Genomic DNA, 18877 nt, shown 5'->3' with positions numbered 1-18877 from the left:
TCCTCTTCCTCCTCCTCTTCCTCTTCCTCCTCCTCCTCATCCTCCACTTCCTCCTCCTCCTCTTCCTTCCTCCTCATCACGACCACCAGTCGCTGATGTCTCCTCCATGTTTCATACACACAAAAGTTCATGTTGTATTTATTTAAAATAGACAATACTAATTAACATGTAAATTGTAAGATTTGTGAAACACAACCAACAAGGAAACAAACTTCTTCTTCTCTGGTTTTAAAATGATGGATGAACTGTTTCTACAGTCGATTCATCAGTGTCAGGGCCGGACTCTAAGAAAGGACTGTATATAGATACGATCAGAGACTGTATATAAAGACGATCACTGACTGTATATAAAGACGATCGCCGACTGTATATAAAGACGATCACTGACTGTATATAAAGAGGATCACTGACTGTATATAAAGACAATTGCTGACTGTGTATTAAGATGATCACCGACTGTATATAACGACGATCGCTGACTGTATATAAAGACGATCGCCGACTGTATATAAAGACGATCGCAACGATCACTGACTGTATATAAAGACGATCGCTGACTGTATATAAAGACGATCAGTGACTGTATATAAAGACGATCGCTGACTGTATATATAGACGATCGCTGACTGTATATAAAGACGATCAGTGACTGTATATGAAGACGATCACCGACTGTATATAAAGACTATCACCGACTGTATATAAAAACGATCAGTGACTGGGTTTAAAGACGATCACTGACTGTATATTAACACGATCACTGACTGTATATAAAGACGATCACCGACTGTATATAAATACTATCGCTGACTGTATATAAAGAAGATCACCGACTGTATATAAAGACGATCACTGACTGTATATAAAGACGATCACTGACTGTATATAAATCCGTTCACTGACTGTATATAAAGACAATCACCGACTGTATATAAAGACGATCAGTGACTGTATATAAAGAAAATCATCGACTGTATGTAAAGACGATAAAGACGGTCACCGACTGTATATAAAGATGATCCCTGACTGTATATAAAGACAATCTCCGACTATATATGAAGACGATCGCTGACTGTATATAAAGACGATCAGTGACTGTATATAAAGAAAATCACCGACTGTATATAAAGACGATCACTGACTGTATATAAAGGCGATCGCTGACTGTATATATAAAGACGATCACCGACTGTATATAAAGACGATCACTGACTGTATATAAAGGCGATCGCTGACTGTATATATAAAGACGATCACCGACTGTATATAAAGGCGATCGCTGACTGTATATATAAAGACGATCACTGACTGTATATAAAGACGATCACCGACTGTATATAAAGACGATCGCTGGCTGTATATAAAGACGATAAAGATGATCACTGACTGTATATAAAGACGATGACTGACTGTATATAAAGACGATCACTGACTGTTTATAAAGACGATCGCTGTCTGTATATAAAGACGATCACCGACTGTATATAAAGACGATGACTGACTGTATATAAAGACGATGACTGACTGTATATAAAGACGATCAATGACTGTATATAAAGACGATCACTGACTGTTTATAAAGACGATCGCTGTCTGTATATAAAGACGATCACCGACTGTATATAAAGACGATCGCTGACTGTATATAAAGACGATCAGCTGCGTCCAAAGATCCGCCTGAAACATTTATAACAAATCAAAGATGATCCAGAATAAAATCTGATAATTTAGCAGATCAAGAGAGACTGAGCTCCACACAGCTGCATAATCAATAATAATAATAATAATTGAGCTATTTTACATAAAATGTTAAGACTTGAGTATTTGTGTGTGTGTGTTAGTAGGTTAGGTAGACTTTGCAGAGTCCTCTGATCCAGATAGTGACAGTCGGTCAAAGGCCTCCTGACACACACACACACACACACTGACACACACTGCTGGTTCAGTGTGTGTTACGACTGTGTATTTGCATGTGTGTGTCCACAGATAGCAGCGGGTTAAACATTAACGTTGGTCAGCTCATAAAGCTAACACCAAGACAGTGAACCTTTGGAGTTTGATATGATGTGATCACACACACACACACACACACACACACACACACACACGGGCCCCATGATGACACAGGAACACACACTCTCTGTTCAGAATGACACAGCTCTGATCGGAGGGAGGTGATCTCTGAAATTGCTCAGGTGAGTTTTTCTTTTTCATCCAAATAGAAAAAAGTTTTTATGTTGGAATTTTGTAAAGACACAGACAGAGAGAGAGGGAGTGTGTGTGTTTTTGTGTTAAGTAAGTGTCGCTCGCCCACTCTTCTTCACTGGTGTATGATGAACAGAAAAGACTCGACTGAACAAACAGGCTGAGCAGGATCAGTGGAGAGAGAGAGTGTGAAGTCAGTGTCGCTCTACACAGAGAAACATACATAACTATGTGAAATGTGATGGTTCATTTACTGCAGCATTGTTTATACAACTGATCCATTCAAAAGAGAAATATGATCAAAAATAAACATTTAATTTTGATCTACTCTGATCATTTATCATATATCACACCTGATGATTATCAGCAGAATTACTTTACATTAAATCATTGAAGTACATTTAATTCATTTTAGGTGAAAATAAAACAAAGACATTTCCTCAATGTTACATAAAGTTTTTCTTCTGAAAACTCAGATGTCTTAAAAGCTTTTTGGTGATTAAATGAAAATATAAACAGGATAACCAACATGACTGTGACGTCATGAGTCATGTGATTCTCAGTAGGAACAGTTTGCCCTGCGTACAGTCTCACAGGGAAGATTTCCTAAGGTTATTAAAAGTGTTGTTCGTCATTTCAGCTTTATTACACCTCATGTAGATACCACAAACACAGTTGTAACGTTTTGCAATGTGGTCTTAGAGCTACAAAACTGAAGTTAGCATTAGCTGCTACTCAGCGTCAAACTGCGTTCAGAAGAGAAAAGAACACAATGTTGACGTCTTTTCTTTGTGGCCGAACGTTTCTTTTCCTCTCGGCCGGTCGCTGACGTATGCCGATGACGTATGTCGATGACGTAAGTCATCTGACGTATGTCGATGACGTATGTCGCTGACGTATGTCGATGACGTATGACGTATGACGCTGACGTATGTCGATGACGTTTGTCGATGACGTATGTCGATGACGTATGTCGATGACGTTTGTCGATGACGTATTTCGATGACATATGTACATGACGTATTTCGATGACGTATGTCGTTGACGTAGCATCTGAGAGCAGCCGCCTCCGCTCCGTGATCCACCGTGTCGGGGGTTTTGTTGTAATCTCGTAATTACATAACGATGACGTTTGTCGATGACGTATGTCGATGACGTTTGTCGATGATGTTTGTCGATGACGTATGTCGATGACGTTTGTCGATGACGTATTTCGATGACGTATGTCGATGACGTTTGTCGATGACGTATGTCGATGACGTATGACGTATGACGCTGACGTATGTCGATGACGTTTGTCGATGACGTATGTCGATGACGTATGTCGATGACGTTTGTCGATGACGTATTTCGATGACATATGTCGATGACGTATTTCGATGACGTATGTCGTTGACGTAGCATCTGAGAGCAGCCGCCTCCGCTCCGTGATCCACCGTGTCGGGGGTTTTGTTGTAATCTCGTAATTACATAACGATGACGTTTGTCGATGACGTATGTCGATGACGTTTGTCGATGACGTTTGTCGATGACGTATGTCGATGACGTTTGTCGATGACGTATTTCGATGACGTATGTCGATGACGTTTGTCGATGACGTATGTCGATGACGTATGTCGCTGACGTATGTCGATGACGTATGTCGATGACGTTTGTCGATGAAGTATTTCGATGATGTATGTCGATGACGTTTGTCGATGACAAGATTTGTTGTAATCTCAGTTTCTGCCACACGTCCAATTCCTCAGCGTCGTCTTCATTCGTCTTAGCAATGTGAGCATGAACGTTGGCTGAAGACGCGTGGTTTTGAAAATAAATGTGTTGAGTTTTGCACATTTTTACCTTCGGCCAACAGTTTTCTTTACTTTCTTAGTTTTCCCCTCTGCTGCCTCCGCTGGTCATTTGCTGCATGAAATGCAGAAAAAAACCCGATGAAAAGCGATGATTTTAATAAGGTTGATTCAGAAAGTCAAGAGTTTTTATTGACTTCATCATCATTTAGACAGAATTTGTACTTGAGCTGTTTTAGACATTTGGACAAAAAATGTCCAAAGATGTTGCTTTGGACATTTTCCAGAAATGTCAGAGTGAGAAAACAGCAGGAGAATCTCTGGATGAGTGAAGGTGTTGATGACTGTGAAGTAAAACTCTGCTTCCTGCGGCCCGACAGGATGTGGAGACTGACTCCAGCTGTGTTCGTCAGATGTAAAAGGATCTCAATGCTGATTCAATTCAACTTCTAAAAAGAAGCTATCATAAACATCAAGGTCCAAGATTTACGTTTCATTTAATTCATATAAATGTTTGACTTAATATGTCATAATTTTGTTTTACATCTCAGGATATTGACATCAAAGTTTCGTTTCATCTTCATTTCTTGCAAATGGGAAACAGAGAAGAGAATCTCTGCTGTTTGTGAGTAACTGATGAATCAACAGTGTGTGTGTGTGTGTGTGTGTGTGTGTGTGAGTGTGTGCGTGCGTGCGTGTGAGTGAGTGAGTGAGTGAGTGAGTGAGTGTGTGTGTGTGTGTGTGTGTGTGTGAGTGTGTGTGTGTGTGTGAGAGTGTGTGTGTGTGTGAGTGAGTGCGTGTGCGTGAGTGAGTGAGTGTGTGTGTGTGTGTCTGTGTGTGAGTGTGTGTGTGTGCGTCTGTGTGTGAATGTGTGTGTGAGTGTGAGTGTGTGTGTCTGTGTGTGAGTGTGTGTGTGTGCGTCTGTGTGTGAATGTGTGTGTGAGTGTGAGTGTGTGTGTGTGTGTCTGTGTGTGAGTGTGTGTGTGTGTGTCTGTGTGTGAGTGTGAGTGTGTGTGAGTGAGTGTGTGTATGTGTGTGAGTGAGTGTGTGTATGTGTGTGTGTGTGTGTGTGTGTGCGTGTGTGTGTATGTGTGTGTGTCTGTGTGTGAGTGTGAGTGTGTGTGAGTGAGTGTGTGTATGTGTGTGTGAGAGTGTGCGTGTGTGTGTGTGTGTATGTGTGTGTGTGTGTGTGTGTGTGTGACGCCCCTCTATCAGCAGTATTGATTGGTGGTTTTCAGCAGCAGGTCTTCGTCCAGCTGCCTGTAAACTCTTCTGGGCTGCGTCAGGTGGAAATATTTCACATGTGCTGCTTTACGTTACACATTACTTTTCTTCAAAGTTTAGCCTGATACTTTTCAAACCTGCAAACGTTTCCACCGCCAGAATTTCAAATACAGTTCTGTGGATTTGAATAACTGTCCCTGCTCGTCACAGAAACAAAAGAAGCTATTCATGCTGAGCAAAGAGATGTCATCATCATCATCATCATGATCTTAGACCAATCACTCTGATATGAAAAGCTCATCACTGAGTTTCTCTCAGAATCAGTAAGAAAGTTTGTGTATGTGTGTGTGTGTGTGTGTTAGAGCTGCAACAGTTAATCGATTAATCGATCAGTAATCAATTACTAAATTAATCGCCAATATTTTAATAATCAATTATTCATGAACTACAGTTCCCATGAACTCTGGAAAAAAAGTCCTAATCCTCTGATTTCAGCTTCTCAAATGTGAATATCTACTGGTTTCTTTGCTCCTCTGTGACAGTGAAGGGAAGATCTTTGGTTTGTGGACAAAACAAAACATCGTCTTGAGTTTGGGAAACACAATCGACATTTTTCACAATTTTATGACATTTAATGAACCAAGCAACTGATGGTTTCCTGTAAGTGAGGGTCCACGACATGTTTGTTTCATCCCAGCTCCCATGATTCCCCCTGGAGCCCAGTTGCTCTCATGCTTGTTTGACGGTCTCTGTCAATGATTACAGAACAGACCTTGACCTCCACGCTGCTCACTTCTAAACTCCGCTCGTATCTGCTGCTCACACGAAAACAAGCTGCTGGATTTTCTTTCTTCTTCTTCTTCTCCACAACGGTTCATCTCTATAAAGATCACTTTGAGATACCTTGATGCAAATTAAAAACAGGATGTAATGTTCTTACTGCACAAAGGGATTTGGGGCTAAATTACACATTCAGATTGACCTACTTTACAAAGTCGTTGAAGTTAAAGTAGCTGGAGCCAAGTCACCAAACACAGAACTGCTGCTTCCACAGCAGTGATGCATCGAAGCTACTGTATAAAACACCGTTCAGTGTAATAATCACTTACTTTTGTTATTTGATGTAATTTCTCTATATATATTCTAATCACTGATTCTTGACCAGCGAGGCGATGCTCTTTGACAGACATTTCCTGCTCTCAGACATTTTTAATGAATAGAAGAGAGAGCACTTTTTTTAAGTCTGGACATTTTTGCACAGAAAATCTAAATTTGTAAATTTTTACCCACTTGGTAAAACCTGAGGAGGTTTTACCAACATAATAACACCTCAAACCGTTAGTGTGACATCATCAGATGGAACATTTACATATTTGTAAGAAAAAACTCAAATAACATGTCGTTTTCTGTTGTTTTCCAGTGAGCACCCCTAATTTCCCTGATTTACATTTCGCTGTCAATCACACCCAATGGAATCCAATCAGAAAGTAGGTGGGGACGGAGGGGCGGGAACACAGAAGGAGGCGGCGCTGCAGCTGCTCACGCAACGTACAGGATACCAGCTGCGGCAGGTAGGAAACTGTCCATGTTGTCGTCTGACGCTGGAGATCGTCAGGCACCCGGTGCCTTTGGTTCTGAAAAGTGACATCAGCACATTTTAAGATGCTCCAAAGACTTTCATACTCATTCTTATCATTGTCACTTAATGGTTTTGTTATTTGATTTTCCTGGTGTGTTTCAGGAGAACGGCCAGCGGCGGTACGGTGGCCCACCGCCAGGCTGGGACGGCCCAGCGCCAGAGAGAGGCAGCGAGATCTTTGTAGGGAAACTGCCGAGAGATTTGTTTGAAGATGAACTGGTTCCCCTGTGTGAGAAGGTCAGAGAAAGAGCGTTCCCACCACGATCTTTTCTACATTCTGTTGTTCCCATATTTTTGAATGTCCCTCTTCCAATCTCCAGTTTGGTAAGATCTACGAAGTGAGGATGATGATGGACTTTAACGGGAACAACAGAGGTTACGCCTTCGTCACATTCAACACCAAACTGGAGGCTAGAACGGCCATGAAGCAGCTCAACAACTATGAGATCAGGTCAGGGTGCACTTCTCTTTTTCATTTTTCATTGCACTAATGTTTAAATCTTTGACTAAATTTTCAAACTCCTTGACAAACTGGCAAGTGCTGCACTCCTATCCTTATCACTGCAGGAACGGTCGCCTCCTCGGTGTTTGTGCCAGCGTCGACAACTGCCGGTTGTTTGTGGGAGGGATTCCCAAAAGCAAGAAGCGCGAGGAGATCCTGTCTGAGATGAGGAAGGTCACTGAAGGCGTCGTGGACGTCATCGTGTATCCCAGCGCCGCCGACAAAACCAAGAACCGAGGCTTTGCCTTCGTGGAGTACGAGAGTCACCGGGCAGCTGCCATGGCCCGTCGCAAACTGCTGCCAGGTAAACATTCAATTTCTTTCAGGGGTTTCTTAACTGTTGGTGTGTTCGAAGAAAATCTGCCATCTGACATCTCATCTGCTGAAAAGTTTTGCATGAAAAATGATATACAAACAAAATGACACAGTGTAAAGACGATTTATATAAACTCATGATTGCTCACATCATTTCATCAGTCCACACACAACCCTCTCTTTCCGAGGACCAAAACATCAAGTTGACTAAACATTGTTTTTCAGAAGAAAAGTGAAAGTGGTGTTTTGCGGTGGTGCTGCAACGTAATGAACGCATGCCGCTGTGCTGCTGGTTTTACTTCAGTTATTTCAGAGCAGCCAAAGAACCAATATTACCCCCTTAAGTGTCAAACTCATAAAATTAAAGACAACATAATAAAAAAAATTCAAAGTCTCTTTTGGACGGACCAAGACTATGTTATCAGCAGCCAATCACAGGCTGTGTCAATAAGTCAATGACCAATAGAAGAGCTGTGAAGGACGTAATGATAAGATAAACACTATATGATGACAGAAATAATCATAAAGACACTCGAACCTGCGGTTTTTTACCTGAAGCTCTTTAAACTTGTTTTAATGTGGGTATAGAAAACAAGTCTTTGACTAAGTTGTTCAACAATCTCAAGTTGAACAATGAGATGGAACAACACTTTCAGTGCTTCTACATTAGAAGATCATTACTTGTGTTACACCAAGTATTCATGCAACATTGGATACGTCCCACCAGGGACCGGACCAGTGGCAGCACTGCCCCACGGGATGTCTGGTTGGCCAAGCTGGGGACGCTTACCACAGTCAGGATGTAATGTGTCATGGGCTTGTTAGTACCATGAATGAGGTATTGAAGGGGCCTACTGAGTAAAGAAAAACCTGGGATCCTCTAGGTACAGACCCAAGACCGACTGGTAGAGAACCAGGTCTTTCAATGTACAAAATCAGGGCCTACCAAGTACAGACCCAGGACCAACTGACACAGGGCCTACCAGGACTTACTGGGTACAAACCTGTGGCCCCTGGACTAGAACCTCTGTATGTTAAACTGACTGTTAACGTTTCTCTTAAACAACTACAGAAACACAAAACAACAACAAAGGACACAAACCGACCAGACCGAACTGTCCTCAGCCTCAGTGTCTCTGGTCGTACCGAACTGTCCTCAGCCTCAGTGTCTCAGGTCGTACTAACTTGTCCTCAGCCTCACTGTCTCTGGTCGTACCGACCTGTCCTCAGCCTCAGTGTCTCTGGTCGTACCGACCTGTCCTCAGCCTCACTGTCTCTGGTCGTACCGACCTGTCCTCAGCCTCAGTGTCTCTGGTCGTACTGACCTGTCCTCAGCCTCACTGTCTCAGGTCGTACTAACCTGTCCTCAGCCTCACTGTCTCTGGTCGTACCGACCTGTCCTCAGCCTCACTGTCTCTGGTCGTACCGACCTGTCCTCAGCCTCACTGTCTCAGGTCGTACTAACCTGTCCTCAGCCTCACTGTCTCTGGTCGTACCGACCTGTCCTCAGCCTCACTGTCTCTGGTCGTACCGACCTGTCCTCAGCCTCAGTGTTTCTGGTCGTACCGACCTGTCAGGATTTCTCGTATTCACTTGTTCTCTTGGTCTCAGGTCGTATTCAGCTGTGGGGTCATGCCATCGCTGTGGACTGGGCGGAGCCGGAGGTGGAGGTGGATGAGGATACCATGGCAGCTGTCAAGATACTGTACATCAGGAACCTGATGCTGCAGACCACAGAGGAGACAATCGAGAAGGAGTTCAACAGCCTCAAACCAGGTACTAAAACAAAACACAATACAGCAGTCACCTATCAAAGCTCAGATGTCAGACTGTCCTTGAATACACCGACAGGGACAAATAATGAAAAAGCACCTAAGAGGTTTTTGTGTTGCAGGTGCAGTAGAGCGAGTGAAGAAGATCAGAGACTACGCCTTCGTTCATTTCACCCAGAGAGAAGATGCCATCAGCGCCATGAACGCTCTCAACGGAAAGGTCAGCTGTCATTAGACCACAAGTTCATTCAGGCTTTTTATTTTCCTGTGATCACAACATGACTCCTGTTGGATCAGAGAAGTTTCTGAGACTTTCTCACAGACATATTTCTCAGCCTCTCGATGAAATGTTCACTTGCATGAACCACAGTAAAACACACAAACTGCAGCCGGTAGTGGTCAAGCTCCCACTGACTGACAGACAGATCGACTGACAGACCAATAGAGAGTTAAAAATCAGAGTCCATCAGGGTCGATCAGAGTCTATCAGGGTCCATCAGGGTCCATCAGAGTCTATCAGGGTACTTCAGAGTCTATCAGAGTCTATTAGGGTCCATCAGGGTCCTTCGGGGTCCATCAGAGTCCATCAGGGTCCTTCAGGGTCCATCAGGGTACATCAGGGTCCATCAGAGTCTATCAGGGTCCATCAGAGTCCATCAGGGTACATCAGGGTCTATCAGAGTCTATCAGGGTCTATCAGAGTCCACCAGGGTCCATCAGAGTCTATCAGGGTCCATCAGGGTCCATCAGAGTTCATCAGAGTCCTTCGGAGTCTATCAGAGCCTGTCCCACCATAGCACTTACACATCATATTTTAACAGTATATTTTGGATGGGATACGTAAACTGCTTTCTCGTCCCGGCGTCAGATGGTGGACGGATCTCCTATTGAGGTGACTCTGGCCAAGCCGGTGGACAAGGACAGTTACGTCCGTTACACCAGAGGGACGGGAGGACGAGGAGCATCTCTGCTGCAGCCAGACTACGCTGCATACACCGTGGGACAGGTACGACCCTGAACACACCACCAACTCTGACACCAGGCTCAGGTGCAACGTACAACAAGTACCTACCTACAATTCAGGAAAACTGTTTGACGATAAGGAAAACTAAGATGAAATACTTGGATGGTACCGTTCGTTCCAATAGATATTTAATGCTCTGTAACACAGTCTGATATATTCATCAAAGTTTGCCTAAATCTAAATCATGTGACCAGATGATGGCGCTGGACGACAATATGTCTCTGACACAATGATGCTGTTGAAAATAAATGACATGATTATCTGCTGCTGCAGGTGTATGACCCCTCGGCAGCGTATCTCGGTGCACCCGTGTTTTACGCCCCCCAGGCCTACGCTGCCATACCAGGTCAGTTTCGTTTACCAGCAGCCAAAGCTCACGTCGGAGGTCGAGGTGTGATCAGGACGCCATCTGTCAGAGGTGAGGGTCCCTCACAGTCTCAGGCCTCATCCACTGTACAAAGGCTTCTGATTGGTCGCTGTGGCTTCATGGTTATATTTATATCGCTCCCTGTTGACAGATCGCGACAGTTGACTTTTTTACGTGGACACAGATTTATTTAATAAATACCTGAGAACATGTGGATGAAGACAAAACCTCAAACACAAGAACCTGAAAGTGACATTTAGACACAAGACTAACTAAGATTCACTCACAGAAAAAGAGACGATCAGCGACTGTATATAAAGATGATCAGTGACTGTATATAAAGATGATCAGTGACTGTATATAAAGATGATCCGCGACTGTATATAAAGACGAAGGCTGACTGTATATAAAGATGATCACTGACTGTATATGAAGATGATCACTGACTGTATATAAAGACATTCACTGACTGTATATAAAGACGATCAGTGACTGTATATGAAGACGATCACTGACTGTATATAAAGATGATCAGCGACTGTATATAAAGACGATCACTGACTGTATATGAAGACGATCACCGACTGTATATAAAGACGATCAGAGACTGTATATGAAGACGATCAGAGACTGTATATAAAGACGATCACTGACTGTATATAAAGACGATCAGTGAGATAATTTTCATGATCTGCTTCTTGTGTCGAATCACAAACTCAAAAATAAAGAATGTTGTTTCCAGGAATCATGTGATCCACTCAATCAGAAGTGAGGGGGGTGATCTGAAATAACTGCTCTCACTCTGTAAATTACTACAATTATTATGAATATAACTGGAAAATTAATGTTCGTTACTATGACTGCCGCTGTGGTACGAGCTCTGTTACCATGGTGACCTGTTCACTCTTACTGGATCATTGTCTGACTGTGATTCTTCTTCCCGGGTTGATTTCCGGTGATTTGATTGATTTCACTGCCTTTTCGATCTCCTGTAGAAATTTACATGACTGTACCTGTAGGGGCTGCGGGGGTGCGGGGGCTGGGTGGGCGGGGCTACCTGGCCTATGCCGCCGGGGGAGGAGCCATGGGTCGAGGCATCAGCGGCGCTGGTGGCACATCTTACGGCCTGAAAGCGGAGAAGCAGACAGAGGAAAAGCTGTACGACCTCCTGCCCGGCATGGAGCTGACCCCCATGAGCCTGAAGGCCGCCGCCATCAAACCTGCACCACAGGTAAGAGGACACACCTGAGAACCAGGACACACCTGAGAACCAGAACACACCTGAGAACCAGGAAACACCAGAGAACCAGAACACACCTGAGAACCAGGAAACACCTGAGAACCAGGTCACACCTGAGAACGAGGACACACCTGAGAACCAGGTCACACCTGAGAACCAGAACACACCTGAGAACCAGAACACACCTGAGAACCAGGAAACACCAGAGAACCAGAACACACCTGAGAACCAGGAAACACCTGAGAACCAGGTCACACCTGAGAACCAGGAAACACCTGAGAACCAGAACACACCTGAGAACCAGACGCCACGTTCAGTACAACGTTACTCATGTTGTAGTTTAGTCCATTTCAGAAAGAGTTTGTCCAGTGTAGAACTGATCTGCCGTCTGTCTGCAGGTTCTGGAGGAGCTGTGTCAGAAGAACAACTGGGGACAACCTGTCTATCAGCTCCACTCTGCCATTGGTCCAGACCAGAGACAACTGTTCCTCTACAAAATCACCGTCCCAGCTTTGGCTACACAGTACCCCAACGTGTATGAACAGTCCTAATGCCAATGATGCTACTGATGCTACTGATACTGCTACTGATGTTAGCTATATTACTGATGCTTATGGTGCTATTCATGCTACATTTGTAAATAACATTACTGATGTTAATAATACTACAAATGATAATGATGCTATGGTCCGAGTGTTAGCGCTACTGCTCGTGCTGTAGCTGCGTCACGTTGACTGTGGTTTCTCTGTGCAGTCATCCCTTCACCCCCGCCAAGCTGTGTGCTGCTGTAGAAGAAGCTAAAGTCCACGCCGCCGAGCACACCCTGCAGACGCTCGGCCTGCAGACAGAGGGCGCCGCTGACGCCAGCTGTGCTACTGCTGCCGCTGTGGCCTCAGTAGCCTTCCCAGGTATGTGAAGGTCCGTACCCAAGGCCAACTAACGCCTCACTCAACAAAGCTCTGACAGTCTGACGCAGACAGACCATGTGGACATAGGAATTGAACCCAGGTGAGGACACACACCTGTTCTGTCCTGTCAGGTTGGACCATGTCTGAATGAGCGTGTGGCGATGGATGACGACGTGACACGGCACTAATCAGAGCCAGTAGAACTAGTCACGAATGCCACTTGACTGTAACATGATGGTGAATGTTTGGTCCGTCTCCAGGTTACACCCTGGCGAGTCCAGCGGTGTCGGCGGTCGCCTCCCAGCTGAAGCAGGCTGTGTCTCTGGGTCAGGACCTCACGGCCTACACCACCTACGAGGGCTACCCCGCCTTCGCTGTGGCCACACGCCACACCGACGGATACGGCGTTTTCTAGAACAGCAGTTTCCAAAGAGGACAAACACTCGTAGCTGAGGTCACATTCACACTGTACTTTTTTCAAACTACCAAGTGGCTGGTTTACATTTAAATCACTTCCTGAGAAAGAGAGGCAGAGTGAAATCAGATCTACAGGTTCTTCTCGCTGCTGACATCGAACCACCAGCAGATTTTACAGCCTGATGAAACCTGACGAGTGAAAAATGTCCAGAACTTCGTGTCGTCACAGAACCATTTTGAAAAGAGCTGCTGAAAACGCTTCGCACTCGTCAGTCGCCCTGAAACGAATTCCTCACATTTTCTTTTCTCTGTGTGTTCTGTCTCTGCTCTTCGACCTTTATTTGAATGATCTGCTCAGAGATAACTGCGTTTTCCTTGTGATTTATCACCAGACGGCCTCTGATTGGCTGTAGATTTGCATTCATGTTTTGATTTGTTGTTTTTTCCAGATTCTAAACTTATTATTTGATCCTTTTCTTGTGACCCTCTGTTCTTTTACCAGCTGAAGAGTTCATTCTTGTACTTCAGAACATTTTCTCGACTCTTTGTAAACTGTGTGGAGTGAAAAGTTGAGTTTGTATCTGAAGATGATACTTGATACTGGGATGTTGAAATGGAAACCCTGTCATCGCCGTCGTTGTTATCGTCACTGAGGCATTCTGGACTCTTTAGTCCTTTTTAGTCCCAAGGAAAATGATGTCAGACATTTGACACATCATTAAATATGAGAACAATTCTTTTAGGTTCATTCCCTCTTTTTAATTTTCTTACATTTTAAGAAAAACAACAAATCTCAATTTCCTCATCATCTTCTGAAAAGCTTCATAAAACTAACTGTCAGAGGGAGCTGTAAAAAGTAAACCTCAATACTTCTCCCTCTAGTGGTGACTACGAGTGTGAGTTGTGAATTTTGTATTTCTTTGACGATGATGATGAATCCTGCATTAATCTTCAGTATGTGTTTGTTTCTGGAGAGTTTTCCACCTGACGACGTCGGAGCTGTGAGACAGTATTAAAGTGCTCGAAGCACTTAGAACTTATTTTTATACCAGGAAGAAGAAAAATATTCAGACGCTTTGTACAGAGTTATTTCACATTCGTTTGCGTCCAAATTAACTTGGAAACAGAAAGTGTGAAGTGGAGTCAGAGTAAATCGGTGCTGATGGTTCATGTGAGTGTTTTGTTTTGAGTTTTCACATCAAATATATTCTGATGCTTCATGATTCCTAATCTTCCTGAAATAAAGAAAAGTGAAGAAGCAGCTACTTCAACTCTGTCTATTATTCTGCAATTACTACATTTCACACGAGCATATTCATATTGTCACGTACACGTGACTCATTCCTCCTCTGGTGACAACAATATTGTTCTTCCTGTATCCCACGGCCCCATGATCTTTGTTACAGAAATGTAACTTACTACCGGTTTGCTTCCAGCTCAACATATTATAATCCCGTCCAAACAGAGGACCTGGGTTTGTAATCTGTCGATGTCATATTCTTTCTCGTCCTCGGCGTCGGCCCTCAGGTCTGGAGGTCTGTTGATGATGTGGACTTATTGTTATTGTGTTGTACTTGTTTCTCCTGTACAAACTGACAGATAATGTCATATATAAGACTTTTGCTCTGCAGTGTGAACTGGCCAGTTCTTGGGGCTCCTGCGCCTCCGTGTGGCTACTTTACGAACTTGATGGATTTAAGTGCCCAGTGTCGCACCTGTCGCTGATTCCTTCCTGTCGGTCTCGCACTAGTGCATTTCTTAGATTTTTGTATTTTCTCGGGACGGCACGGTGGTGTAGTGATTAGCACCGTCGCCTCAAAGCAAGAAGGTTCTGGGTTTGAATCCCAGTTCAAAACCAACCAGGGCATTTCGGTGTGGAGTTTGCATGTTCTCCCCTTGACACATGAAGACACATGAAGACATCAGGCCACTTTTGCTTCAGTATATATTATGCATGTACAGCAGATGATGATTTGACATCAGGGTTCAAACCTCCACCAAACCAGTTGAAACCAGTTACACACAGTAACTGTAACATGTCACTAACAAACTAATCTTTGGTCGACTTTGGAAAAGGATTGACCTTGTGTTTAGAGAGCGACGTCACCAGAGATTGAGAGGTCGCTGTTGTTCAACTAAACTGACAAAGTGTTTCTCTAATAAACGTGTGAAGTCTATAGACTCTTGGAGGTCGAACAAACTCAAGGACCCAGGACCCACACGGGTTGGGATCCACGTTTTATAGTCACTCAGACTCTGGTGGTTCCAGTTCTGTTCTTGCGTGATGTGGAGACGGATCCTAACGTTACATTAGCTAGTTAGTTTTTACAGCTTATAAATCTACTGGTTCATTAAACTGTCTGCTGCCTTTTAACTGGATGAGAGGAGCTCATGTGATTGGTTATTACTGAAGGTGACCGTATCCCAACCAATAAGGATTCTGTATGTTCCCCCTCTGTTCCACCACACTGAAACAAAACTGAAGAATTGAGTTGTTGTTTTTTTGACCTGGTGGATTGTGTTTGTTAGCTTTGAGGAAAAGAAAGATCTTTGTGAGATGAGATGATTAATGAAAGAGAAAGAAATCACAAGAGAGAGATCAACATCTGATCTTCTGCTGTACGCTGGTCCTGGACAATTATTACACAATAGGTTGTGGTGCAGGACGGATCATCATGCTGAAGGACTTCAGAGAATAGTCATGACCCTTCCACTGATGCCAAGACATTCCAACAGCATAGAGTGTGCCATCCGCCCCCCAACGATAAACCCCATTAGGGTTTGTATAATGACAATTATTGTACCAGAACGCCCCAAGGTACATCCTGGCACAGTGGCCAGTTGATTGGTCCTGGTCTCTGTCCAAGGTGGAGAACTTCATACCGTTGTGTACGCTCAAGGCGTCTACTGCAGAAACACAAACAAACAAAACCAAATGTCAGTGGCAGTTTTCCCAGTGACCAACAGGTTCATCTGTAATTTAAACATTTGCTTAAGGGATTGTGGCATGACTCTTCACCAGTTTGTAATTCCTTTTAAACCCAACTCATTGTATTTACCTCCTGATTATTTTAACTGTCCTGTGAGTTGAATGATGTGTTTGTTGTATGTCTTCATCATGTGCTGCTTCTGTCTATGTCTGAAACTGTGACTACCTTCTTGGCCAGGGCTCCCGTGACAAAGAGATCTTGTAATCTCAATGGTAAAATTTAAATAAAAAGGCTGAATATGTTTCTATATAAACAAAGGCTGGTGTACAGATGTCACAGTGTCAAGGACATATGAACTCCTTTGCATGCTACTTTTCCTCCTTTATTCTGGTCGGTGTTTATATCCCACCTCAGGCCTGTGTCAGTGAAGCACTACAACACCTGGCTGACCAGATCACCAGTATGGACAGACAACATCCAGACTCCCTTCTCATCATCCTTGGGGATTTTAACAGAGCAAACCTCAGACACGAACTGCCTAAATACAGACAGCACATTAAATGTCCCACTAGGGACAAAAACACACTGGACCACTGCTATACTGTATTAAAAGATGCTTATCGCTGTGTTCCCTGTGCAGCTTTGGGACTCTCTGATCACTGTATGGTTCATCTTCTCCCAAAATACAGGCAGAAACTGCTCATTACATGTGTACAGTATGTTGTATTTACATATATATATACTATATTGTATCCTCACTCGACAGTGCGATGGTGCAAAAACAGCCATGATCATTGTCGTCCTGTTTCCCAGAGTGAACTGTACCTGGACACCAGACCTGCCTCCAGCTGGATAGATGGTGTACACTCCACTGACGGAGGACAGGTTCCGTTTCTGGACCTCACTGCAGTCCAGTGGCTGGTTACAGCTGATGAACACTGGAGCCCAGAGGAGGAGGATGACTGATATCACCTGCACCAGAGGAGATCAGGTGTTATTCTGACTTTTTATTTCACTTGACAACCTGCCTCTAGTTTCATGGAGGTTTGGGTCCAGTCAGGTCTCGGGGTCAACATTAAAGGTCATTAGCATAACTAACCAGCAGTTAGTTAAATAAAGTCCTGTGGTAATAAAGTCCTGTTATAAAATATATGTTCATTTACCCTCATCTTCAGATTTCTGTGGAAACGTCGTGTGATGATCTGAAAAGACAAAAACGCAGATATAAAGTCACATGGGTCAGATGATCATGTGACCTGGTCCCTGCTGCTGAATATTGGGATTGTTCAATAATTCAAGGGTTTTCAGAGACGTGTTCAAAAATAAATAGAAACTTAACTTTTTCCAAAAGTTAAAAAAATTCTATTTTTTGCAAAAAAGCAAACCAAGACAATTTTCCTCCAATTTTTTTCTATTTACAAAAAACATTTTAAAATGTACATTAAAGAAACAACGTGCCCTGGGTTAGAGTGACAGGCGAGTGTCGGCTGGATGCTCACCTGTCTGAAGAGTCTTCACCTGCAGTCGGTCGAACTCTCACCTCCTCACGTCTTATATCAACAGACGCTGCGGTGACCTCACACCTGCAGGTTCATCATCATCATCATCATCATCATCAGTGATGCACATGATTCATCAACGTGAGTAATTATATAATAAAGTCAATAATGACTGAGTCTTGTATCTGTTCAAACAGCAGTCTCCTGCAGAGAACCACCACTCTGTTGTTCAACACCTCCCATAGAAAAATCTGATACCGTTTGCTGAATTTTGTGAGAGGAATTTCTAGATCCTATGAATACTTCATAGTTTTCTACTCTTCTCTGGTCTACATAAACTAACTGAATTGATTGACTTTGATATCAGCGACTCATTCAGTGTCTAAGGACCTGGACGACGACCTGGACGACGACCGGGACGACGACCGGGAGTTCACGTCAAGAGCAGTAAAGACAACATGAACACACCCAACACCACCCACAGCAACAACGTTACTGTCAGTTCAATATTTACTGTCACGCAAAACCTTAATATCTGTTCCGGAGAACATACAACAGATGAGACTCACACCTCCAATATCAATATGTATAAACTAATATTATCTCTCCTGGTCTGTCAGGGTTTGTTTCCAACAGAACTTCAGGAGAAAAAAAATCCTCAAAGACAAAATAACAAATTCTTATTTGATCGTTAGACGCAGAAAAAGCTCTTGACCGAGTCTCCTGGGCTTTGAAAATTTACATTTAGTGATAATTTAATTAGTTGGTTAAATATATATTTTACACAAACAGCAAAATGTGAGTAAATGGACAAAAACATTAACTCCTTCCATTTCTGTCTGGGAAACTACAGCCAGTCTGTCTCTCACCTCAAATGCTCTTATCAGTGGAACTGACTGCACAGAAAATAAGACAAAATTATAAATTACAAGGATTGTTATTGGTAGAAGAAGAACATAAATCAGCAATGTATGCAGACGACTTGATTCTCTACCCAACTAATATATTATAATCATTGGAGGAAACCATGTTGGAGATGAAACAA

At 43.3% G+C, this 18877-nt stretch overlaps 2 protein-coding genes across 4 annotated transcripts; one reads left to right on the top strand and one right to left on the bottom strand.

Annotated features, from left to right (window-relative positions):
• Window positions 1-2040: 2040 nt before the first annotated feature.
• Window positions 2041-14664, top strand: a1cf (apobec1 complementation factor). Of its 3 annotated transcripts, none has more exons than XM_047327700.1 (13): window positions 2041-2195; window positions 6640-6790; window positions 6961-7095; window positions 7179-7309; window positions 7426-7664; window positions 9287-9451; window positions 9570-9667; window positions 10316-10453; window positions 10745-10889; window positions 11858-12069; window positions 12477-12613; window positions 12832-12986; window positions 13247-14664. In XM_047327700.1, the coding sequence occupies exons 2-13, from the start codon at window positions 6689-6691 to the stop codon at window positions 13399-13401; spliced, it is 1812 nt and encodes a 603-aa protein (XP_047183656.1). In that variant the 5' UTR covers window positions 2041-2195; window positions 6640-6688; the 3' UTR covers window positions 13402-14664. The 3 variants fall into 3 exon arrangements, with proteins under 3 accessions (XP_047183656.1, XP_035468622.2, XP_047183657.1); XM_035612729.2 differs by having other exon boundaries at window positions 11834-12069; XM_047327701.1 differs by having other exon boundaries at window positions 11834-12069; window positions 12832-12996; window positions 13247-13388.
• A 667-nt stretch (window positions 14665-15331) lies between these two features.
• Window positions 15332-17946, bottom strand: LOC118287478 (microfibril-associated glycoprotein 4-like). The gene is made up of 5 exons (XM_047327808.1): window positions 17917-17946; window positions 17497-17535; window positions 17159-17305; window positions 16792-16831; window positions 15332-16310 (listed from the first exon to the last, which is right to left on the bottom strand). The coding sequence occupies exons 1-5, from the start codon at window positions 17944-17946 to the stop codon at window positions 16045-16047; spliced, it is 522 nt and encodes a 173-aa protein (XP_047183764.1). The 3' UTR covers window positions 15332-16044.
• Window positions 17947-18877: the final 931 nt, after the last annotated feature.

The sequence above is a fragment of the Scophthalmus maximus genome, chromosome 16, assembly GCF_022379125.1.
Source record: "Scophthalmus maximus strain ysfricsl-2021 chromosome 16, ASM2237912v1, whole genome shotgun sequence".
NCBI lineage: Eukaryota > Metazoa > Chordata > Actinopteri > Pleuronectiformes > Scophthalmidae > Scophthalmus > Scophthalmus maximus.
Note: the sequence above shows the minus strand (reverse complement) of the source record. Positions and strands in the feature narration are given on the sequence as shown.